At 42.3% G+C, this 25,105-nt stretch overlaps 1 protein-coding gene and 1 long non-coding RNA gene across 2 annotated transcripts in view; one reads left to right on the plus strand and one right to left on the minus strand.

The window, feature by feature from the left end:
- LOC134654627 (protein mini spindles) overlaps window positions 1-25,105 on the plus strand; it is a 69,420-nt gene that overhangs the window by 18,680 nt on the left and 25,635 nt on the right. The window contains exons 11-27 of the mRNA XM_063510100.1: window positions 481-615; window positions 1,695-1,902; window positions 2,981-3,202; window positions 7,700-7,937; window positions 8,875-9,024; window positions 10,828-11,047; window positions 11,520-11,699; window positions 12,443-12,612; window positions 13,621-13,788; window positions 14,550-14,670; window positions 15,462-15,579; window positions 16,015-16,252; window positions 17,949-18,084; window positions 19,062-19,255; window positions 20,633-20,764; window positions 22,212-22,306; window positions 23,565-23,744. Of these exons, the coding sequence (XP_063366170.1) occupies window positions 481-615; window positions 1,695-1,902; window positions 2,981-3,202; window positions 7,700-7,937; window positions 8,875-9,024; window positions 10,828-11,047; window positions 11,520-11,699; window positions 12,443-12,612; window positions 13,621-13,788; window positions 14,550-14,670; window positions 15,462-15,579; window positions 16,015-16,252; window positions 17,949-18,084; window positions 19,062-19,255; window positions 20,633-20,764; window positions 22,212-22,306; window positions 23,565-23,744 (2,905 nt within the window). The remainder of the gene's footprint in view (window positions 1-480; window positions 616-1,694; window positions 1,903-2,980; window positions 3,203-7,699; window positions 7,938-8,874; window positions 9,025-10,827; window positions 11,048-11,519; window positions 11,700-12,442; window positions 12,613-13,620; window positions 13,789-14,549; window positions 14,671-15,461; window positions 15,580-16,014; window positions 16,253-17,948; window positions 18,085-19,061; window positions 19,256-20,632; window positions 20,765-22,211; window positions 22,307-23,564; window positions 23,745-25,105) is intronic.
- Window positions 23,802-24,384, minus strand: LOC134654636 (uncharacterized). The gene is made up of 3 exons (XR_010097353.1): window positions 24,256-24,384; window positions 24,047-24,189; window positions 23,802-23,980 (listed from the first exon to the last, which is right to left on the minus strand). It is a non-coding gene; the product is annotated as an uncharacterized LOC134654636 (long non-coding RNA).

Below are 25,105 nucleotides of genomic sequence, written 5' to 3' on the forward strand. Positions count from 1 at the left end.
TTGCTTATTGCAATGTCAATCCTTGCTATTAGAGTTGTTTTAAAGGCTTTTGCAGGTATATATGACACTTGAACGGTGCAAATTGGCATAGGAGTTTTTTTTTACGGTAATTGAACGATCGCTTGAATTTTTTTGTGCCTCTGTAGTTGGTAACGTAACGAAACCTGCACGCGAGTTTTCAGACTATGTCTAAACCTAACCTAAATCTCTAAATCTGATCAAAGATGAAATATATTCAACAGCATACGAGGGGCGACTGAAAAGTTCGCGGCCTTAGAAGGAAAATGAAAGAGAGTACCTATTAAAGTAAATGTTAATTATTAATCGTTAATAATCGTTAGGAATGGCGGCAATATTTAAACTGCCAAAGAGGCGGGGAAAAAATAGCATAGTTTTTTTCTAGCTTAGGCCGCGAATATTTCAGCCTCCACTCACTCGTATTATACTGCAATATCCATAAAAGTAATTGTTTTGTTTAAGGTGCAGCTAAGAAACATAGCGGTGTAAAGAAAACGCCAGCCCGGGCGCAACCCAGCCAGCCGCGCGAGACGGAACTGTCACAGGAAGAAGTGGACGCCAGGGCCGAGACTTTACTGTCTGCCGACATAGTCTCAGGTCAGTCTTGTACCTTGGACTCTGGATTAAACCGGACGCTGAGGAACATGCTATAAAATGCGATACCTGTTTCAGAATGAGAATTTGCGATACAGAGAAAAATAGTTATTTACGATACAAGTGCGGATAAGAGGAAATTCGAAACGAGTGGCGATAAATTAAAACACGACCGAAGGGAGTGTTTTAAATCGACACGAGTTGCGAATTACCTATTCACAGTTTTACAGTACATATGGCACTTTAAACTCTCAACATACGCACGGAAAGTGGTATTTCCCGCACTAGTTCGGGAAAGTAGCACCATATGTACTGAAATAGTTATTTACAGTACATATGGGGGTTACTTTTCCGCACTAGTGCGGATTTCCTCTTTTTCGCACTTGTATCGAAAATAACTGTTTCGATATGTTTTAAATCGACACGAGTTGCGAATTACCTATTCGCACGTGTATCGAACAACGTTTTACAGTACATATGGCACTTTAAAGTTTCGACATACGCACGAAAAGTGCTATTTTACGCACTAGTGCGGAAAAGTAGCCCCATATGTACTGTAAAAATATTTACTGCTTCATGAAATTGGATTTCCCAATTTTCGAGTTATAGCCACATTTTATGGCATGTCCCGATAAATAAGGAATGCCTGGTCATCACCCTATACTTTACATAGTGTATAACAATTTTGGCAACGTAAGCCATAAGATGTCCAGAGTAGTCTACACTTCATGTCATGTGATGAAATGTTGGAAGTTACATGTCTCTTATTCTTGGCATAATATAGTTTTATTTTGTTTTATAGTGTCACATATTGAACATCCTTAGGGCTCATTTAGACGGTGCAAGAACTCGCATGCGAGTTTGATAACATTGCGTCGTTTGATCGGTCGGCTGAATTGATGTAACGTCGATGGTCCGAAATGTAACTAAAATCGTATACGAGTTCGCGCGCCGTCTACGGGCTGAATTAGACGGCACGCGAACTTGCATGCGATTTTAGTTACATTGCGGACCATTGAGGTTACAACAATTCAGCCGACCGATCAAATGATGCAATGTAGTGACCCCTTATTGTAATAAAGGGCTCGGCGACGGCAACTGGAAGACCCGCCTGACCGCCGCGCAAGGCTTCCACTCCACCGTCCAAGGCCTGACAGCAGAGGACGCACCCGCGCAAGTGTTGTACCGCATACTGAACAAGAAACCGGGCCTCAAGGACACGAATGTGCAAGTCATGAAGGCTAGGCTCGAGGCCTGCAAGTATATTACGGAGAACTTCCCTATTTCCACGTAAGTACTGTCACAGAATAAATATTAGTACTAAGTACAGAAGACTCACTCTCTAACAAAACGCGTCTGTTACGATCAGCACAGATATGGCCGCTAGGTGGCGACAGCGCCACGCGCGGCTTATGGCTTTCCCCAAAATTGGGGCCGGAACGGATGTACTTTTAGCTACCTGTAGCAAAGCGACGAAATCGCGGAGTGAGACACGCCTGGTACTGTGTAAAACTACATATAACATTATTACTATCTAGTTAGTAATTAATTGAAATCAGACCGTCCAAGGCCTGACAGCCGAGGACGCCCCCGCGCAAGTGTTGTACCGCATACTGAACAAGAAACCGGGCCTCAAGGACACGAACGTGCAAGTCATGAAGGCTAGATTAGAAGCCTGCAAGTATATTACGGAGAACTTCCCTATTTCCACGTAAGTTTAGTGTAAAACTACATATAATATGATTACTATCTAGTTAGTAATTCATTGAAATCAGACCCTCCAAGGCTTGACAGCCGAGGACGCCCCCGCGCAAGTGTTGTACCGCATACTGAACAAGAAGCCGGGTCTCAAGGACACTAACGTACAAGTCATGAAGGCTAGGCTCGAGGCCTGCAAGTATATTACGGAGAACTTCCCTATTTCCACGTAAGTTTTATCAAAGTGATAGAAACTTATAAAAAAATATTGTGCTCTAATTATTTGATACTTAATTTATTTATTAACCACGCACCTTAATAAACATGATCAGTTTAGGCGTACATTTATACTATATAAGCAAAAAGAAAAACCTTTGTGGAATTTAGTAAGGGTGGTATTCCACCTGTCCAATATTTGGTCAAATTTGTATTTGCGTCTCACATTCTACTTAATGAAAGAGTGAGACGCCATGCACATTGATCAAATATTGGGCAGGTGGAATACCACCCTAAGCCGGGTTAAAGTTTTTTCACACTGATGAATAGATTAAAATCGACTATGAACTCATGCATACCGACTTGATTTCGATCGGTCGTCTGTATAGCCTGGAAATGATTCCCGGGTATTTTTTTTTGCGATCTTTGTACTAAACCACACCCCTTTTTACAGCACGGCAGCAGACTTCATCCTCCACGACGTAGTGTCCAAGCTCGGCGAAGCGTCCTGCGCGGCCATCGCCACCGACTGTCTCACGTCACTAGCCGACGCGTGCGGCTTCGAACACGTACTCAACGAAGGATTAAGCTATGCTATGGACTCACAGAAAAACCCGAAGGTCCAATCAGAAATGTTCAATTGGATGAGCAGTGCTATCAAGGAGTTTGGGTTCACGTGAGTACTTTTATCCGATAATAAGTCACTGCGGCTTCGAACTTCGAACACGTACTCAACGAAGGATTAAGCTATTCTATGGACTCGCAGAAGAATCCTAAAGTGCAGTCTGAGATGTTCAATTGGATGAGCAGTGCTATCAAGGAGTTCGGATTCACGTGAGTACTTTTATTCGATAATAAGGGCTGCCTTAAGTCACTGGTTGGCGCGTGCGGCTTCGAACACGTACTCAACGAAGGATTAAGCTATGCTATGGACTCACAGAAAAACCAGAAGGTCCAGTCAGAAATGTTCAATTGGATGAGCAGTGCTATCAAGGAGTTTGGGTTCACGTGAGTACTTTTATCCGATAATAAGTCACTGCGGCTTCGAACTTCGAACACGTACTCAACGAAGGATTAAGCTATGCTATGGACTGGCAGAAGAATCCTAAAGTGCAGTCGGAGATGTTTAATTGGATGAGCAGTGCTATCAAGGAGTTCGGATTCACGTGAGTACTTTTATTCGATAATAAGGGCTGCCTGAAGTCACTGGTTGGCGCTTGCGGCTTCGAACACGTACTCAACGAAGGATTAAGCTATGCTATAGACTCACAGAAAAACCCGACGGTCCAGTCAGAAATGTTCAATTGGATGAGCAGTGCTATCAAGGAGTTTGGGTTCACGTGAGTACTTTTATCCGATAATAAGTCACTGCGGCTTCGAACTTCGAACACGTACTCAACGAAGGATTAAGCTATGCTATGGACCCGCAGAAGAATCCTAAAGTGCAGTCGGAGATGTTTAATTGGATGAGCAGTGCTATCAAGGAGTTCGGATTCACGTGAGTACTTTTATTCGATAATAAGGGCTGCCTGAAGTCACTGGTTGGCGCTTGCGGCTTCGAACACGTACTCAACGAAGGATTAAGCTATGCTATAGACTCACAGAAAAACCCGAAGGTCCAGTCAGAAATGTTCAATTGGATGAGCAGTGCTATCAAGGAGTTTGGGTTCACGTGAGTACTTTTATCCGATAATAAGGGTAGCTTGAAGTTACTGGTTGGCGCGTGCGGCTTCGAACACGTACTCAACGAAGGATTAAGCTATGCTATGGACTCGCAGAAGAATCCTAAAGTGCAGTCGGAGATGTTTAATTGGATGAGCAGTGCTATCAAGGAGTTTGGGTTCACGTGAGTACTTTTATCCGATAATAAGTCACTGCGGCTTCGAACTTCGAACACGTACTCAACGAAGGATTAAGCTATGCTATGGACTCGCAGAAGAATCCTAAAGTGCAGTCGGAGATGTTTAATTGGATGAGCAGTGCTATCAAGGAGTTTGGGTTCACGTAAGTTTTGTCCTGTTCTAATAACGACAGGGCGACATCCATATCCGTAGCGCTTAGCATTTTTGCATTGACATTGCTGTTACAGTGAATTAATTTTGTGCTACATACTCATGTATATGTTTCATAGACCTAAAAACTGAAGTATTTTTTTAATTATGTAAATTTTTACTTTAATAATGTTTAAAAGACGACAGAAGTTGCAGGTTATAAATTAAAATAATCTTTTGTGTAGTATTGTTTTTAGTCTAGTAGTAGTCTATTGATAAGGATCAGGCAATTAGGTTATTAACAAGCTTAACCCCCGACTACGTAACGCCTGAAGATCCAATTTTATACAGTTACAATCCCAAGTTAGAAGTACCTATAACGAAACAGGAAATGGAACAATGCATGCGGCGTAAAGACACGACACCTGGCAGTGACAATATATCCTACTCAATGATTAGCAATCTCCCAGATAACGGTAAGGAGGTTTTATTATCGTTATATAATCAGTTTCTTATGTCGGCGTTCGTTCCCGTCCAATGGCGGGCAATCAGCATCGCTCCGATACCTAAACCGGGCCGCGACCCACAATCTGCAGATGCGTTACGGCCGATTTCAATGATATCTTGTCTTTGCAAGGTGTATCATAATATTTTACTTAAGCGAGTTGAATGGTGTATTGAAAAAAATAATTGCCTATCGCCTTGTACAACCGGTTTCCGAAAGTGTAGATCAACAGTAGATAGTCTGGCATCATTAGTCTCTGATATTCAAGTAGGTATGTCAAACAATTACCCCACCTTAGCGTGCTTCATAGACATAGACAACGCGTATAATCACGTAGATTTAAAAAGTTTATTAAGCTTAATGGATCAGATAGGTATAGGCGCTAAAATTTGTCGGTATATCTGGAACTTTTTAAAAAGGAGGATACTTACAATTAAAACGGATGATATTTGTACAATTTCTAGAACAACCGGCATCGGCTTAGCCCAGGGGGACCCGTTCTCACCTTTGCTATTTAATATTGCGACTATGAACATATGCAAAAAGGTAAAATTAGTAAACAATAATATTAATATCTTACAATATGCGGATGATTTTGTTTTATATACAGTATGTCGAACATTAAAAGATGGCGTTCACGAGTTGCAAACAGTCCTAGATTTTTTTGCTCAATTGTTGTTCCATATGGGCTTAGACGTATCCGTAACTAAAAGTAAAATCTGTATTTTTAGACGGGGTTATTCCCGAAATACCGTAAGGCTTAAAATTAACAATAAACCGTTAGAAGTGGTAGATACAATTAAATATTTGGGTCTATGGTTAGATAAAAACTTAAAATGGAATAAACATATAAACGAAATTATAGAAAAAAGTTTGAAATTATTAAATACGTTTAAGATTTTAGCAGGGCCAGGTTGGGGTGTCCATCAGGATAACTTAAGACGGCTATATCTTGCAACCATACGCAGTAGGCTAGACTATGCTAGTTTTTTGTACGGAAATGGGCACAAAAGTACTTTAACCAAGTTAGACCGGTTACAAAATCGATGCATGCGCACAATTGGAGGCTTTATTAAAAGCTCGACAATTCACGTAATGGAATCCGAACTTAGCCTGCCACCACTACATATACGCAGATTTTATTTAGCAAATAAATTTTGGCTGAAAACAAAATCCTATGAGAATAACATAACAATGGAAAAAATAGAACAACTATCTATTTCAATGGGAAATCTATATTGGAGACGTAAGAAAAAACCGTTATTAATTCAAGCTCACGAATTTTTAGGAAATACTCAAATTCATACTTCACGTCAACTTGAACTATTTTCACTGGATACGTGGGTCAGCAACGTGGATCTTTCTAATGTAATCTCGCTGTATATCGAAGGTGTGCATATATCAAAAAAGAGGTTGAACGTTCATACCTTAAAGGAAACTTGTCAAGTATTTTTAAGGAACAAGTATCCTGATTCCTATTTCATCTACACTGATGGATCTAAATGTACAAATGGTGCAGGTGTGGCGATATTTGACCCTCAATTAAACAGTTGTGTAAAACTTCAAATAAATGATAATATTTCTATTATGTACATTGAATTGGTAGCGTTGGCAGAAGCGATTGCATATGTCGAATCATTTAACACCGGAAATTTTGTTATATGTACAGATTCCAGAAGTGCTTTACAATATTTGGCTCGTTGCACCTCGAGCTTTCGAGGAGCACCGATAGCCTATACTATTCTTAAAACTCTAAATAAATTGTCGGGGTCAAGTATCAAAATACATTTGCAATGGGTGCCATCTCACATAGGTCTAACGGGGAACGAATCTGCTGATAGATTTGCCAGGGAAGCTATAACAGAGGGAATTGTATGTACTTGTTTGCCATACCATACTGACTGTCTAAACATGGTACGTTCTAAATGCCGAGACTTATGGAAGGAGCACTTTGACGAGAGGTCTCTGAGCAAAGGAATATGGTACAGAACAATACAACCTAATCTGTGTCAAGTGCCATGGTTTAGAGGATCTGGTATGAGTAGGTTGGATATCATAATAGCCCTCAGACTTCGATCTGGACACATTCCACTTAATAGCTTTGCTTTCTTGATGCGCAAGAGTGATACACAAAACTGTACGGAATGTGGGACAAGAGAAGATGCTACTCACATTATGATGGAATGTATCCGAAACGAAGCAGAGAGGCAAGCCTTTGTAATTAAACATAAAATTAATATATTGAATGTGGGTACATGTAATGATATTCTAGCACACCCTTTGTCAAAAACAGCTAAAGATTTATATCAATTAGTTAATTTAGGAATTAAGCGACGGTAAATTTGTAATTTTGATTTGTAACAATGGGGGTGACATCATCAAATATGATAAAACCCTTTTATTAAATAAAGATTAAAAAAAAAAAAAAAATAAATTAAAATAATCTCTTGTGTAGTGTCGTTTTTTAGTCTAGTAGAAAAAGTCCTGTCACTTTCTGGGCAAGAGTCAAGAGGTTATTTTTCCTTTGACCGCCAAAGACTGACTGTCAACTGACGCGCGCAGCTCAGCCTAATATCAACCTTCGTGCATTCCAACAAGGTTTACGATGACGCACCGTACACGATAGGATTAAATAATCCTATAAGAAATTCATACCTACTATAATATTCGGTTTCAGAATGAAAATCCAATCAATAGTAGCGCATTCAAAGAAAGCACTCAGCGCGACCAACCCCAACGTGCGAACCTCCACTGTCAACTTCCTTGGCATACTGTCTCTATATGTGGGCCCGTCGCTCATCACACACTTCGACAGCGAAAAACCGGCCACCAAGCAACTTATTACGTTGGAGATGGACAAACATGCCAATAGCTCTCCACCTACGCCTACAAGACAGCCCGGGAAAGTTAGCAAGGTATGTTGTAAACTGAAATAGATGGCATATATTAAGGAAAAAGTGACGAAGTCATTCAGTGGCGAAGGCCGGCTTCGAACTGGCGTCTTTAGCTACCCGGCAGAACTGGTCCCCATTTTTTCGGTTTCAAAGTATTTGATAAATTTAATTAGATTCGTTCTCAAAGTTGCGTAATTGAAGGATTTCATGAACTACAGTTTGCCGCCGAAATCAATAAAAAATTCACTGTGTGACAAGACCATTGGTAAATAAATACTAGAATATTTGGCAATCCTAAACTGTGCGTTTCTCCAAAAACTTCCTGCCTCGCACAGCTAAATTGTCGCCTGCGGTATTTCCGGACCGATACGACCTTCAATTCAAAAGAGCGTACTCCCATCTTAAAGGCCGGCAACGCATTTACAATCCCACTGGTGTTGCGGGTGTCTATGGGCGACGGTAATCGCTTACCATCAGGCGATCCATCTGCTCGTTTGCCTGCTATATCATAAAAAACCGGCCAAGTGCGAGTCTGACTCGCGCACGGAGGGTTCCGCACCATCATCAAAAAATAGACCACAACAAGCAAAAAAAACGGTCACCCATCCAAGTACTGACCCCGCCCGACGTTGCTTAACTTCGGTCAAAAATCACGTTTGTTGTATGGGAGCCCCACTTAAATCTTTATTTTATTCTGTTTTTAGTATTTGTTGTTATAGCGGCAACAGAAATACATCATCTGTGAAAATTTCAACTGTCTAGCTGTCACGGTTCGTGAGATACAGCCTGGTGACAGACGGACGGACGGACAGCGAAGTCTTAGTAATAGGGTCCCGTTTTTTACCCTTTGGGTACGGAACCCTAAAAATATAACTTACATTTTTTATCGTACCGTAACTTTGGCGACTATATTTTGTACATATTGTCTCAATTTTAAACACCTGTATGTTTTTCGTAGTCTGCGAGCAAAGGGTCCGTAGGCGACGACCTAGACGAGCCCTACGAGGAAGAAGAACCAGCGGTCGTGGAGGACAGTCGCCCGCGCACGGACATAGCGCCGCTCATCACGGATGCACTAGTCGCCGAGATCAACGACAAGAACTGGAAGGTGAGGTTGTCTGTCTAGCTGTCGTATATCTGGGACGTGACGAATTAGACGGGTGTATATATTAGGGAGGGTCACTTGTGTATGGAGAAAAAAAAGTATTAGTTATCCTTCGGGCACAGTTACAAAATTTTTTTGTAACTGTGCCCCAAACAGTGTTTCAAATTATTCTGTAATCGAAATTCATTTTCTGCCTCCGGATCCATTTCAAAGTTTTCATATAAATATTGTTATATTTTGTATGGTCTGCGGAGTATATTTATGTATCGTCTCTTTATTCAAACTTTAGCTAATAAGTTATACCATTATTAGCTCGAAATAGCATGGTAAAGGTTCAGAGCCATAAATAAATAAAAAAGCGGCCAAGTGCGAGTCGGACTCGCCCATGAAGGGTTCCGTATTTAGGCGATTTATGACGTATAAAAAAAAACTACTTACTAGATCTTATTCAAACCAATTTTCGGTGGAAGTTTACATGGTAATGTACAGTCGACGTCAAAGAGAAATTTACAGCCAAAGTAACAAAAAAATGTTTACACGACCTAAATGCTATGACAATAAAGTCGTGTAAATAATTTTTTGTAACGTTAGTCGTAAAGATCTCTTTGACGTCGACTGTACATCATATATTTTTTTTAGTTTTATCATTCTCTTATTTTAGAAGTTACAGGGGGGGGGACACACATTTTACCACTTTGGAAGTGTCTCTCGCGCAAACTATTCAGTTTAGAAAAAAATGATATTAGAAACCTCAATATCATTATTGAAGACCTATCCATAGATACCCCACACGTATGGGTTTGATGAAAAAAATTTTTTTGAGTTTCAGTTCGAAGTATGGGGAACCCCAAAAATTTATTGTTTTTTTTTCTATTTTTGTGTGAAAATCTTAATGCGTGCGTGGTTCACAGAATACATCTACTTACCAAGTTTCAACAGTATAGTTCTTATAGTTTCGGAGAAAAAAGGCTGTGACATACGGACGGACAGACAGACATGACGAATCTATAAGGGTTCCGTTTTTTGCCATTTGGCTACGGAACCCTAAAAAGTACTCAAAAAGAAACATTTTTTTTTTACAATGTCCATACAATTAACAAAAATTTTAACTAAAATCCGGAGGCATAAAATTAAAGCTAAAAATAAAATAAAAATACGTGCAATAATTAATTACCAAATGGCACCTTTTTTTAACTGTGCCCCCTAATAAATTAAAAAAAAAGTAAAAATGACCCACCCTAGTATATATACGTAACTAATGTAATATGAATAATTTGTTATCTGCAATAAATAATATGAATGAAAACAGAACAACAGGCCTCTAGAGGAGATCTCCGCGCGAGGCAACTCGGTCTCTGAACTCGTACTTCGTTCGAGGCAAAATGGTCGCGCGTGCGTTTGTGTGGATCCTATTATCACGAAAGTTTAATGCAATGTCGCGTGGTCATTTACTATAAACTTATAAACTGGTGGGTGATTGTACAGCAAACATTTAATATGGATTTAAGCCGCGAATTGGACACAAGCGACAATATATTGCGCTGTACCAAACATATAAAAGGCTTTGATTTGCCGCTCGCCGCGTCGCGCGCCGCTTGCTTCCAGTCCGTGGCCTTAAGTTCTGGTTTCCTAGGAAAGCGGTGCCGTCATATAGCGGCCGTAATAGCGGTGAATGACGTCACTAGAACGTTGTCTATGTTGTAAACCAAATGGCGCGGTTTCCTTATTATTGTTATTGTTTTTATTTAGCTTCCTGTATTTTTAATGATTCAATGCAATGATAATTCAATCCTACTTATCTTTCAGGTCCGCAATGAAGCGCTCGACAAGTTAAAAGCCATCATCACGAACTCTTCACCGATCAAACCCACCCTAGGCGAGCTGCCGCCAGCTCTAGTTGCTAGACTGCTAGATTCCAACTCCAAGTTGGCTCAGAGCGCGCTACAGATCTGTGAGCAACTCGCAACCGCTATTGGACCTAAATGCAAGACTCATGTTAGAACGTTCTTCCCTGCTTTCTTCCAAGGTATGTTAAATTGAAACGTAATCGATTAGATTTAATTTTTTAGCAAATGAGAAGTGTATGATAAGTTCTCAACCGTTTTTGAGCGAAGCGAAGTCAGAACTCGGCTTCTTATTGTATTAAGCTTTGGTCACAGTTGCACGCGCATCACAGATGTCAGCGGGTATTTGCTCCTTTAAACTCGCCTGGTTAAAGCGGGGCGCATTCTAATAGGCAGGTTACACAACTGGCCGCTTTGCGAGGAAATGGTCGCCGGACCGGGCCCCGTAGCCAACATGCCAATTGCTTACGCTTCGTAGCGAACGAAACGCCAATGTCACTAATATGGAAGAGCGATAGAGATACACAAAGCGATTCGCTGGCGAAGCGATAGCGATCGTCACCTTGGCTAGGCCGCCGGACCCGCCTAATCACGCTGACCATTCGAATAGCTTTTAGCTTAACTTTTGCTAAATTCACCGATAAATTTTCCCAGCATTCGGCGACAACAAGCAGTGGATCCGCACCGCGGCCGTGTCCTGCGTGTCCACGTGGTGCGCGACCGCGGGCGCGCACGTGCCGTTCGACGGAGAGATGGTGCTCGACGCGCTCAAGACCGGCTCACCTGTTCTGAGGGCGTCACTGCTGCAGTGGCTGGCGGAGCATTTGCCTAACGGTGAGTCTGTAGACAGGTATCCGACCTAGGTTAACTGCAAGAAATCCCTTAAAGGGATAAGTTCGCCTTTGTACTGCCTACCCTGTGCCATATATTTGTGTTCATACCGTTCATAACATACCGTTCGACACCGAGATGCTGAAGGAAGCAGTCGACAAACAATGGATCCATTCGTATCGTCATAGAGAAAAAAATACATAGAGTGCTTACTCCATACGTTCAGACTATTAATTTCAGTGTCTACATCTAGCCTCGAGTAGCGGAACTATCAGTACTGCTACTTAACAATAGATGTAGCACCGACCGGAAAGTCTTATCTCAACAGCATAAGACTTTCCGGTCGGTGGCTACATCTATTGTCAAGTAGCAGTACTGGTAGTTCCGCTACTCGATGCTAGATGCTAATAGTCTTTTTGGTACTAAAACTGATGTATGGAGTGAGCACTCTATGTATTTTTTCTCTATGGTATCGTCGATGTATCCTGTCTTGCACGACCGCCGGTTCACACATCCCATTCGATCCGATCCGAGTCCCGATTGTATCTTAAACTATTCACTTTTGGCAGTTCACTCATTTACTGAGTTCCTGTGATCTTAAAAATAACAGTTACTTTTATTGAAACTCTACTTACAGTCGATTTATATTTTTTCATTCGGCCCCAGGACTTGTGAATCGTTTATATGTGCGTTCGTTATCGCTATAATGCTACAAAAAAGCGTGTAACTAATCAACCTTTTTCCAGTGCCTCCAAAATCGTTCCCCCGTGAGGAACTATCGTCGTGCCTGCCCACTCTGTACGCGTGCATCGAAGACCGCGCCGCCGACGTGAGGAAAGCGGCCGGCGACTGCGTGCTGCCCTACATGCTGCATCTGGGATACGACTCCATGCATAAACAACTCGAGAAACTAAAGGTGAGGAAAATTTACTCCTCTGTCGAATTACTCTCGGTAGAGCAGTCGTGGGCACGTTGAACGACGAACGATTCTACGCCAGTTCTCCCTGGCAGATGCTTCTCTGGCACATGTTTTAAGTGGGGTGTTAGTAGGTCACGTTCGTTAGTTATTATTGTCGATGCAGAGAATCTTCGCTGTCAACACGTCTTAACATCACTGCAGCACACCGTCGTCGTACTTTCGTGTAAGCAAACTAAAATAACAAGATCGAATAGGACATCATACCTTACGCCTTGATGATGAATCGAACGCTCTCAGCGTGCACGTTCGTCTGACCCTAACCGACCATGCATTGGCTGAAACAAATGGTAGAGTGCATCCCGTGATCCTCGGGCGTAGACTAGGAATCCTCACGGAGTTTAGAGTAATTATTTCATGAAACCGATGCTGCCAAAAATACTGGGGTGCGGGGGACGAGGTGAGCGAGTCCCGTGCCGTGATTGGTCCGTTCAAAGACACGGACGTCACACAGAGACACTTAGACTCGAAAATGGAGTAAACCTACCGTATATTTGTGGCAGAGGAGGTAGCGCTACTATGCTCAGTCTGGAGGATGTCTTGTCTGTGCCCTCGGGTTACAATCTTCTTAGTAACAACATCCTTTTGAGGCTTTATATTAAATTAGAATTAGATCGTAATTTCAGATACCTACTAAGCCAAGTTTTAATGTGTGAATATTTGGATTTACAGTCCTGTGCAATGCAAGCATCGCACATTTCTCGCGTCAGCATTAAATACAATGACTTTATAATAATTGCTGTATTTGCGATTACGCCATACATCGATTTATGAATTAGTTTACGTTTATACGTGCTCCTAGCTAGTACTTACTTATATACCTTGGTTATCAATAAATACATATACCGAAATCAGTGTTTCCATCAAGATTGCAATCAACCATCAAGAATCATATCAACTCAGATGTACGACCCGTACAAGTCCTACATTTGATACGTATTCTTTCAGCCGGCCTCCAAACCGGTCGTCCAAGCGGCGTTAGACAAGGCGCGGCCCAACCTGCCCGTGCAGCCGCTGCCAAGCAAGAGCAAGAAAGAAGAGCCTCGCGGTGTCAAAACTGCCGGCGCTCTCAAGAAGGAAGCCGAAAAGAAAGGCGCCGCTCCTGCTAAGGGCAAGGTAAATACTGAAGATCGTGTTTGATTGTTCAATAGTTTACGAGCCTATTGCATTCAGTAGGTATATTGCTGACAAACATGAAACAACCTTTTATTCGAGCTTGATGTGTCTAGAAAATTTTGTTGAGGCGCGATAATGTGATCTGAATGAACTCGCATCACATCTTTATGCTGTTTCAACGAATTGGCGTAGACGGGATTCCCACACGCAATTAACAAGGCTCACGCTGAGTATTGCGTGGTTGCAACTGAGAAAACTCATTTAGAAGCTCGTTTTTAGGGTTCCGTACCCAAAGGGTAAAAACGGGACCCTATTACTAAGACTCCGCTGTCCGTCCGTCCGTCCGTCTGTCACCAGGCTGTATCTCACGAACCGTGATAGCTAGACAGTTGAAATTTTCACAGATGATGTATTTCTGTTGCCGCTATAACAACAAATACTAAAAACAGAATAAAATAAAGATTTAAGTGGGGCTCCCATACAACAAACGTGATTTTTGACCGAAGTTAAGCAACGTCGGGCGGGGTCAGTACTTGGATGGGTGACCGTTTTTTTTGCTTGTTTTGCTCTATTTTTTGTTGATGGTGCGGAACCCTCCGTGCGCGAGTCCGACTCGCACTTGGCCGGTTTTTTAGTGAAACTTAACAAAAATTCCTTCTGGCATTAAGTCCGTCTTTTGTTCCTTGTCTTCCCGTTGAAAACAAGCATTAATAGGGATTGTCAACTGCCCAGTGTAATTGACTATTTCTGTATGTTACCAGGGCGTGGTCAAATCAGCATCGGCGTCCAGCCGCGGCAAAAAAGACGACGAGGACCTCACTCCGCTGCTGCCGCAGAACAACGCCAAGAACCAGCGCATCATTGATGACCAGAAACTTAAGGGTACATCATCATTAACTCTGACCCCTAATGACGTTAATAGAGAGTATTAAGATCGGTTTTCCTAGGATAGCCGTGCCGTCATATAGCGGCCGTCTCCATACTAAATAATACGGCTAAATATGGATGTCGTAGTATTTGTATGGAGACGGCCGCTATATGACGGCACCGCTATCCTAGGAAACCAAAGCTTTACTGCAATGTTTTGACGCCAGAGTGCAGCACTAGCGCCTTTAGTAAACCATAGAGTATCGTATACATACTGTACCTTAAACTGTTTTTAGACAAGTTTTCACAGACGATCAAATATGACATTGATACACCAAGGCGGTTTGTTTACAAAGGGCCTACCGGGAAACGCGAAATCGAAACTCGGCTAAAGATCAGTTTTCCTAGGATAGCGGTGCCGTCATATAGCGGCCGTCTCCATACTAAATAATACGGCTAAATATGGATGTCGTAGTATTTGTATGGAAACGGCCGCTATATGACGGCACCGCTTTCGGAGGAAACCAAAGCTTAACTGCCTCTTTATTGCTCGAATATGCAAGAGTAATAGAGAGGATAGATAACAAAATTTCGACTGTCTCGTTTGCGGTAGACCCTTAGATTGTGACTTATTGTGGGAGTGGCGCCCCCTACGCAGAGTTTCGCGTAATATTCCCTATTGACGCGCGTGGCTTACATCCCAATGTCAACCTTCGTGCATTCCGACAAGATACAAGGAGTAAACTTTCTTGCTTGTAGTATTTTAGCTGTCAAGATTTACATGATATTTGTTTATTATGTTTCAGTACTGAAGTGGAACTTTACAGTGCCGCGCGAGGAGTTCTTTGAACTGCTGAAGGATCAGATGGCGACCGCCGGGCTGAACAAGCAACTAGTCGCCAACATGTTCCATAATGATTTCAGGTTCGATTTTAAGTGAAATATGTTTACCAGTAAATTATGCAGGGGCATATTCATATTCATATTATTTATTCACAATATTTATAATATTACATGTCATTTTTTTTTTATAATAAGGTCACTGCAAGGAGAAATATAGTAGAGAGAAATATAGTAAGACAAGAGTGCTCACTCCATACATCAGTTCAGACTATTAATTTCAGTGTCTACATCTAGCATCTAGTAGCGAGTTCCAACCTATAGTACTTCTTCAGTTCCATGAAATTTAAGTCTTATTCAACTGGAACAGAGTCGCTTTTGCTTTGTTTCGTTCCATTTTCAAACAACAGAAAATCAACTCAGTTTCCTACACTTTAGGTGCAAATTTCAGTGGCAAATTTTGGATTTTTTGTATGGCTGGGCTTTAGGAAGCTATAAAAACTTTATATTTGTTTACAGATATCACCTAAAAGCCATAGAATCCCTCTCGGACGACCTGCACGAAAACGGGCCGGCGCTCATGTGTAACCTGGACTTGGTTCTAAAATGGCTGACGCTACGTTTCTTCGATACCAACCCCTCCGTCATACTCAAGGGGCTGGAGTACCTCGCTACGGTTTTCCAGTTCCTGAGCGATAATGATTATACCATGGCTGAGTATGAGGCTAATTGCTTCATACCTTATTTGATATTGAAGGTGAGATATTATTACTAGAAATCTGCCACTGATTTGAGTAGTACGAGGGCTGTTTGATAAGTACCCGTTTTCCAAATGTATTAATATCACGGGCCGAAAATATGTATACAATCGTTTTAAGCCATTTTTCAGAGGTGGGAAAATTTAAAAAAAAACAGCATTCTTTTGTTTTTTTCTCATTTGACAGCGATTCAGTGAAAGCGTGAACTTAAAATTGTGAAAATGGAGAAAGAGCAGTATCGGTCTGTAATTAGATTCTTGTTTTTGGAAGGAAAAACATGTGATGAAATAAAAGTAAGAATGCAAGCGGTTTACCATGAATGTGCTCCTTCTATGACAACCGTCAGATACTGGTTTAACGAGTTTAAGCGGGGGAGAACAACCGTCTTTGATGAGGATCGCCCAGGCCGCCCAATTGAGGCGACTACAGACGATATGGTTAAGAAAATTGAAAATATCGTTTTAGCCGACCGCCGAATTGAACTTCGAGAAATCGTTGATGCTGTAAATGTTCCAATCGAGCGGGTACAAAACATATTAGAAGAAAAATTGGGTATGAAGACAGTATCGGCGAGGTGGGTGCCGCGTTTACTCACGGAGGAGCAAAAACGGAACCGACTGACTACTTCGGAGCAGTGTTTGGCCGTGTTCAAACGTGGGTTACGTTACAAGGAGTTTCTGCGTCGTTTCGTGACCGTAGACGAAACGTGGGTCACCACTACCCCCCGGAAATGAAAGGGCAGTCGAAGCAGTGGATTTTACCGGGTGAACCTGCGCGAAAGATAGCAAAAATCGTTCCATCGGTTGGAAAGGTCATGGCGACCGTTTTTTGGGATTCGCAGGGTATTATACATATTGAGTTCTTAGAAAAGGGGAAAACGATAACAGGGCAGTACTATGCCAATTTATTGGATGAATTTGACGCTGGGTTGAAGGACAAACGACCCCATTTAAAAAATAAAAAAGTACTGTCTCATCACGACAACGCACCAGCTCATTCGTCTAGAGTTGTGATGGCTAAATTAACACAATTACGCTACGCCCTATTGTCTTACCCCCCGTATTCTCCAGATTTGACCCCATGCGATTTATTTTTGTTTCCCAACCTGAAAAAATGGCTCGGTGGTAAGCGATTTGGATCAAATGGCGAAGTCATTGCCGCCACAGAGGCCTATTTTAATGACTTTCCGAAATCATACTTTTTGGATGGTTTATTGAAGCTTGAATATAGGTGGAACAAGTGTATAGAGTTAAAAGGAGACTATGAAGAAAAATAAATGCATATAAACAAAAACAACTGATTATTTTTTTCATAAACGGGTACTTATCAAACAGCCCTCGTAGACCTACGAGTATATAGTTTCCTACTCGTGGACTTTAATGGTTTAATTAAGACTTCGTATACCAAACTGTAATCGCATACTTATCACTATCGGCTCTTGACTCAACTATAATTATTTCTTATGAAATGCTTTAGTCAACTGTAATGAATTCGACCAATCACGTGTCTCCACCGATAGAACTGTGTTTGTATCTACTGAGATACTTACCTAATTTTGTTTAATTATTTAGGTTTTATAATAGTAAAAGTATTGTATGCAATAGTGATATAAACAAGCTTTTTAATCTCATACCTTGCTTAGGCCACTCAGCAATCTTAGTGAGACACATACTAAGGATATCGTTGCATTCGCAGGTCGGAGACCCTAAGGACACCATTCGCAACAGCGTCAAAGCCCTGTTCAAGCAGATTTGCGTCGTCTATTCCGTCACGAAGCTCTTCGGGTATCTGATGGAGGGCCTGAAGTCAAAAAACGCTAGGCAAAGAGCCGGTATGTTTGTCACAAAGAACGTAGCTTTGAATTATCTAAATAACCCTAGGTTTAATGGCGGCACGTTATATACAGCTGATTGGCCACCCTAAGATTTTTCTTCACTACATAGTATAGAACAAAGTCGCTTCCCTGTCTGTCTGTCTGTATGTATGCTTAGATCTTTAAAACTACGTAACGGATTTTGATTCGATTTTTTAATAGAGTGATTCAAGAGGAAGGTTTATGTATAAGTTGTTAACCCGTGCGAAGCCGGGACGGGTCGCTAGTTAAAACTAAAATAAGGTGCTCAATTGATTCAAGCCAAGTAAGTTTTTTAGACGAGCCTGTGTGAATCAAGTTGTGTAGACGCACCGCCACATCAACATCTAGTCTACTTAATTATATTAAGCGAGCAATGCTACTATGATGCCACATATAGTTCCCCAATACATGTTTAACCGCTCTCTTAATCTATTGGTTAACATTTAATTTAACATTCTTCGATTTTGATTTAAGGGACAAATTTATTATATATTTAAATGTCATACATTTTATTCCATTTGACAACTACATCATTTGAAACTACTGATGCTATTTCACAGCTATATAATTACATTTTCACCTCAGCAGCAAACAGTGAGCAAAATGCGATTTTGCTCACTGTTTTTAAGTAGAAAAGTACCCTTGTTCGAGCTGCTGAGGTGAAAACTTCATTGTTGGTATATCTTAAGAAAACATGAGTGAATAGGTAAGTAATGAAGAAGGAATACATTTTTCGGGTTCTCTAATATGTTCTCACTGCTGAGGTGAAAAGTTTTGTGAACTACACGAGATCAAAGTTATTTACATCTCGTGCGCTTTTGAGTCCCTTACTACGCTCAAGATTCTAAATTAGATTAGTATAGAATCTTTCGCTTGCACGGGACTCAAAATAAGCACTCGAAGAAATATCAAACTTTGATCTCTTGTTGTACAAATAACTATTCCTCTCCCAGAATGCCTGGAGTGTATCGGAAGCCTGATCGAGACTTACGGCTGGACGGCAATGTCTCCGTCCGGCACGGTGGCGTTAAAAGAACTCGCGCGACATATCGGAGACCGCGACAACGCGGTCCGCTCCGCCGCGCTCAACTGTGTCGCTTGCGCTTACTTCCTGGAGGGAGAGAAGATCTACAAGATGATTGGACAGGTGAGAATTAGACACTGAGCCTCGTAGATATATAGTCAGACTGCTATCCGAGGTACGATGGCGTTAAAAGAACTCGCGCGACATATCGGAGACCGCGACAACGCGGTCCGCTCCGCCGCGCTCAACTGTGTCGCTTGAGCTTACTTCCTGGAGGGAGAGAAGATCTACAAGATGATTGGACAGGTGAGAATTAGACACTGAGTCTCGTAGATATACAGTCTGTTATCTGAGGTACGATGGCGCTTGAAAGAACTCGCGCGACACATCGGAGACCGCGACAACGCCGTCCGATCCGCCGCGCTCAACTGTGTCGCTTGCGCTTACTTCCTGGAGGGAGAGAAGATCTACAAGATGATTGGACAGGTGAGAATTAGACACTGAGCCTCATAGATATATAGTCAGACTGCGATCTGAGGTACGATGGCGCTTGAAAGAACTCGCGCGACATATCGGAGACCGCGACAACGCGGTCCGCTCCGCCGCGCTCAACTGTGTCGCTTGTGCGTACTTCCTGGGGCCCATTTCTCAAACGGTATTAGACAAATATTATTAGTCCACGAACTGTCAAATCGTATGGTTACCACGGCAACACACTAATAATATTAGACTAATACCGTTCGAGAAACGGGCCCCTGGAGGGAGAGAAGATCTACAAGATGATTGGACAGGTGAGTCAAATGTATACATTTGTAGACGATTTCTTTTTAGGACTAGTCGTTCGCTCCGAAGAGACATCTCTCGAGACGTTAAGGGCTGATTTAGACGGCGCGCGAACTCGCATGCGATTTTAGTTACATTGCGGGCTGTTGGTTACGTCCAATTCAACCGACCGATCAAAACCCGCAATGTAATGAAACTCGCATGCGAGTTCTCGCATCGTCTATATGAGCCCTAAGAATATGACAAAAATGATACCATTAGGGTAATTCTAATTTCTTAGTTCTTACTATCCAAACAGATTATCTTCATGTTAGAACTTGAAAAAATATTAAATTAAAATTTGTATCGGAAAATCTTCATACAAATTGGGTCAAGTACTCGAGACGAGATACTGTCTAGCGAATATTGAAAACACACATTGCTGCTGTTAAATGGTAAAACGCTGCAACTCAAGTTACAGCGTTAACTTAATAGTACACCCCTAATTTCACCATAAGAGACTTCTAAAAAGTCGACCATACCATGCCATTTATTATTTGGGTGCCTTCTTTTGCAACTTACTACACTTTACTTCCGTATTGTTTCAATGTCAATATTTATCAATTATCATCCTATTCATTCCAAACATCGTTTTTACATGTTTACCTGATAAACTATAATCTTATCTACCATTATCCGTATCAGACGCAAATGTAATCGCACGTTATTTTGTGTCAGATCTCGGACAAGGATCTGTCGCTCCTCGAGGAGCGAATAAAGCGAGCTAGTAAGAGTCGCAGCGCGGAGATCCGCAGGTCGATGGTCGTGCCGTTGTCGGCGACGGGGCGGCCTATACAACAGCAGGCAGAGGTGAGATAACATTGACATAGATATCTAGGGACTGGCTTTACGGGCAAATAATAATGAGGCATGACAGGGGCCAGTACAGCGGTGTGAAATCGCTACAACGCGATTGGTTGATGAGTTCGCATCACGCGCGCGATTGGTTGACGAGTTCCCATTACGCGCGCTATTGGTTGCAACTAGTTGCGTTAGACTGCACGATTGGATGGAATTCGTGAGTAACACCGCTGAACTAGTACCATTTTTAGTGCCCCATTAGCCCGTCCTTAGATATTATACGTCAATATGAGATAAGCTTTATTTTAACACATTCAGTACCGAAAACCCGACTATCGGGTATTTTATGATTTCGTTCCCAGGCCGGACGACCCGACAGTCGGGGTCGTGGTACTACAGCTTTATATGACGATTTTTTGTGGCCTGGCGCGGATGTCTTGTTTGGCTGGGTGGCAATGAATGTGTTAAATATATACTGTGGGAACTTAATATCAACTTAGTGTCAAAAACTAAAGTTGTTACATCTGAAAAAATTGCATTATACACCCGGAATCCACATATTTTGTTTGTTTAGTTGGCATTTTATTATTCAAAAGTATTGTATGCGTATGCGACAATCATTAAGTCCAAAAACACTAGCGGCGTCTTCCTTTATAATGCTTGCCTACTGGTGTCTCTCATAAAATACAATGCAGGGTATCTTATGTTATGTGTATGCAGGTGTCTTTGTGTGTGTATGTATTACGCTGAGAGGTGCAGGTAGATCATACTGAACAACTATGTACTACAACTAGTGGCCAGCGGTGGGTGTAAAATATTCACAAATCGGTTAAATTCATTTTGAAGCTAAATATTCAAGGAAACTGTTATCATTACAAATTTCATGAAAAAATTGTCAAATTAAAAGTTACGATCTAAAAACTAAAAAAATTGAAGTGATTCCGTTTCTTTGCTCGCTAGTGTAGGATGACTGCTATAGTTATTAGCCACTCCTAACAATAAGACATATTTTGCCATAATATTTATTTCTGATTTGTTAGGCGTGGCCAATTACTATGGAGTGGCTAATAACTATACCAGTCACCCTATAGGGCCAACTCCGAAAGATAATAACAGCTGTGTTATAGAAAGTTGTGACGACGTTGATAAACCCTATATTAGAATAGAATAGAGAGCGTTTATTCGTGACAAAAAAAAAACCATCAAAAACATTACATGTAAAAAGGTGCAAGTCTCGCAAAGCTTTTACTACAAAAAAGTTTTGAGATGTAATGTGAAACCAAGTCGGTTATTTTAATCAGTGCCAGGGGGTGTTAAAACTGTATCAATAAGATATCTTTAATTTGTAATACGAATAATGACGTTGGTTAAGTGCCCCCGCACTGCCGTGACAAAAAAATATAAATAAAAGAAAACAACAAGTATATTAGTTGGTTAATCGCGTTTCTGTGATTAGGAAATGGAACCCCCGGTCCCGGAAGAACCCACGCAGCAAGAGGAATATGAGGATGAGGAGGAGGAGGAACCCGCTCCTCCGCCGCCGATCAGAACGTAAGTTTACCATTTTTACAAGCATGACGACCGGTCTGGCCTAGTGGGTAGTGACCCTGCCTGCTAAGCCGATGGTCCTGGGTTCGAATCCCGGTAAGGGCATTTATTTGTGTGATAAACACTAATATTTGTTCCGGAGTCATGGATATTTTCTATGTATATAAGTATGTATTTATCTATATAAGTATGTATATCGTCGCCTAGTACCCATAGTACAAGCTTTGCTTAGTTTGGGGCTAGGTTGATCTGTGTAAGATGTCCCCCAATATTTATTTATTTATTTATTTTTACAAGCTTTTATTTAACTTATATAATATTTAAAAATTATGCGCTTTGAAAATATATTAACTCACATTTATTTTATTTATTTTTTCCACACTTACAACTATCTTTACAGGTAAACCTAAAACAATAGTGTAACTATTAACCATACATATATATTATAGACTGGTCTATCGCGAAATTTATTTTATTACCTTTATTTACCGACGTTTCGACACAGGTTTCACTGGTCGTGGTCGCGGCTAACTGATGTCCCAGCAAAATATCAAATTAGAGACAAAGTCCGTCCGTCCGTTCCGTCTATAAATGTGTTTACCTTGCCCTCTTAGTATGTATGTATGTTTGTTAGTGTGGGTGAAATCTTGGAAGCTAAATTTGACCCGATTTCCGATTGAGCTGAAAATTTGCATACATGACATATGTTAATCGGATGGCGTTGCAATATTATGATGACATGGAGGTGATCAGGCAAGAGGTGGCCATGGGAACTCAATTGAGCGTGAGTTGGTGTTGTTAGAATTATCGCGTTTTATCAAAAACCGTAAAATTTCGTAACTTTGAAAAAGAAATCCTGTAGAAGCCATTAGGTTAGGTTAGATTAATTGTTGACTCCTCTTAAAAATTCAATGGTTTATATAAAAACACGTTCGGTCAAATGAAAATTTCGGGATTTTAATGATCGGCTGTAAAGTTGAAAATGTAATAGGTAACCTGACCAATTGTCCAGTCGCCTTACTATAATCTATCAAACAACTGTGTCAGCAATAAAAGGCGCGAAATTCAAATTTTCTGAAAATGAAAAATGAAAATGTTTATTAGGGTAACAAACAAATTACAGTTACAAGATAGGGCTGGAATTTCCTAGTAGATGAGCTTCCGTTTGAGGTTTACAATAGCAATTTTCTATGGAACAATAACCCATCGATTTTATCTACTGTCGGAAATGGCTTGACAGACTACACCTTGTTTTATCCAGCGTGGCCCCGCGCGTGATCACCGGTCCGTTCGGTCTGGACCCGGAGCTGATCGCCAAGCTGGACGCGGCTGTGCCGGTGGTGCGGCGCCCGGAGCTCCCGGAGCACGACCTCAAGTTCCTCGACGAGCCCATCCCCGTGCGGCCCAACAAGCCCGTCACACAGACTGTTGCTCCCGCCAGGTAACACACACAGAACACACACTATACCTTGTTTTATCCAGCGTGGCCCCGGGTCCGTTCGGGCTGGACCCGGAGCTGATCGCCAAGCTGGACGCGGCTGTGCCGGTGGTGCGGCGCCCGGAGCTCCCGGAGCACGACCTCAAGTTCCTCGACGAGCCCATCCCCGTGCGGCCCAACAAGCCCGTCACACAGACTGTTGCTCCCGCCAGGTAACACACACAGAACACACACTATACCTTGTTTTATCCAGCGTGGCCCCGGGTCCGTTCGGGCTGGACCCGGAGCTGATCGCCAAGCTGGACGCGGCTGTGCCGGTGGTGCGGCGCCCGGAGCTCCCGGAGCACGACCTCAAGTTCCTCGACGAGCCCATCCCCGTGCGGCCCAACAAGCCCGTCACACAGACTGTTGCTCCCGCCAGGTAACACACACAGAACACACACTATACCTTGTTTTATCCAGCGTGGCCCCGGGTCCGTTCGGGCTGGACCCGGAGCTGATCGCCAAGCTGGACGCGGCTGTGCCGGTGGTGCGGCGCCCGGAGCTCCCGGAGCACGACCTCAAGTTCCTCGACGAGCCCATCCCCGTGCGGCCCAACAAGCCCGTCACACAGACTGTTGCTCCCGCCAGGTAACACGCACACAGAACACACACTATACCTTGTTTTATCCAGCGTGGCCCCGGGTCCGTTCGGGCTGGACCCGGAGCTGATCGCCAAGCTGGACGCGGCTGTGCCGGTGGTGCGGCGCCCGGAGCTCCCGGAGCACGACCTCAAGTTCCTCGACGAGCCCATACCCGTGCGGCCCAACAAGCCCGTCACACAGACTGTTGCTCCCGCCAGGTAACACACACAGAACACACTGTTTCTACATAATTTTATACAAAACTCACGTAAATTTTCTTATCATATTTTTTTTCGGTGGACCATTTTTTCTTCTGTTCAACACACCTACACACAACTATCGATATCGACAAAAAAAATGTTTCTAAGGGCTGATTTAGACGGCGCGGGAACACGCATGCGATTTTAGTTATTGCGGACTGTTGGTTACGTCCAATTAAACCGACCGATCAAAGCCCGCAATGTCATGAAGCTCGCATGCGAGTTCTCGCACCGTCTAAATGAGCCCTAACTCTAGCAAGGTTGCGACAGTCTTTTGTTTTGCCGCGAAAATTCCGGGCTCTGCTACACACACACCAGGTAACACGGGACACTGACAGGAATACACAAAAATAAGGGCAGGTTGCCCCAACCATAATTAGCGGACTGAGCAACGTAACTCAGCTGTGAACTGTGAATCTTCCAATATAATAAAATTTTCCGAATACGTGACAGACGGTTTGCTGCAACCGACCCTAAGTCT

Source organism: Cydia amplana, chromosome 15 (genome assembly GCF_948474715.1).
Source record: "Cydia amplana chromosome 15, ilCydAmpl1.1, whole genome shotgun sequence".
NCBI classification, from domain to species: Eukaryota; Metazoa; Arthropoda; class Insecta; order Lepidoptera; family Tortricidae; genus Cydia; species Cydia amplana.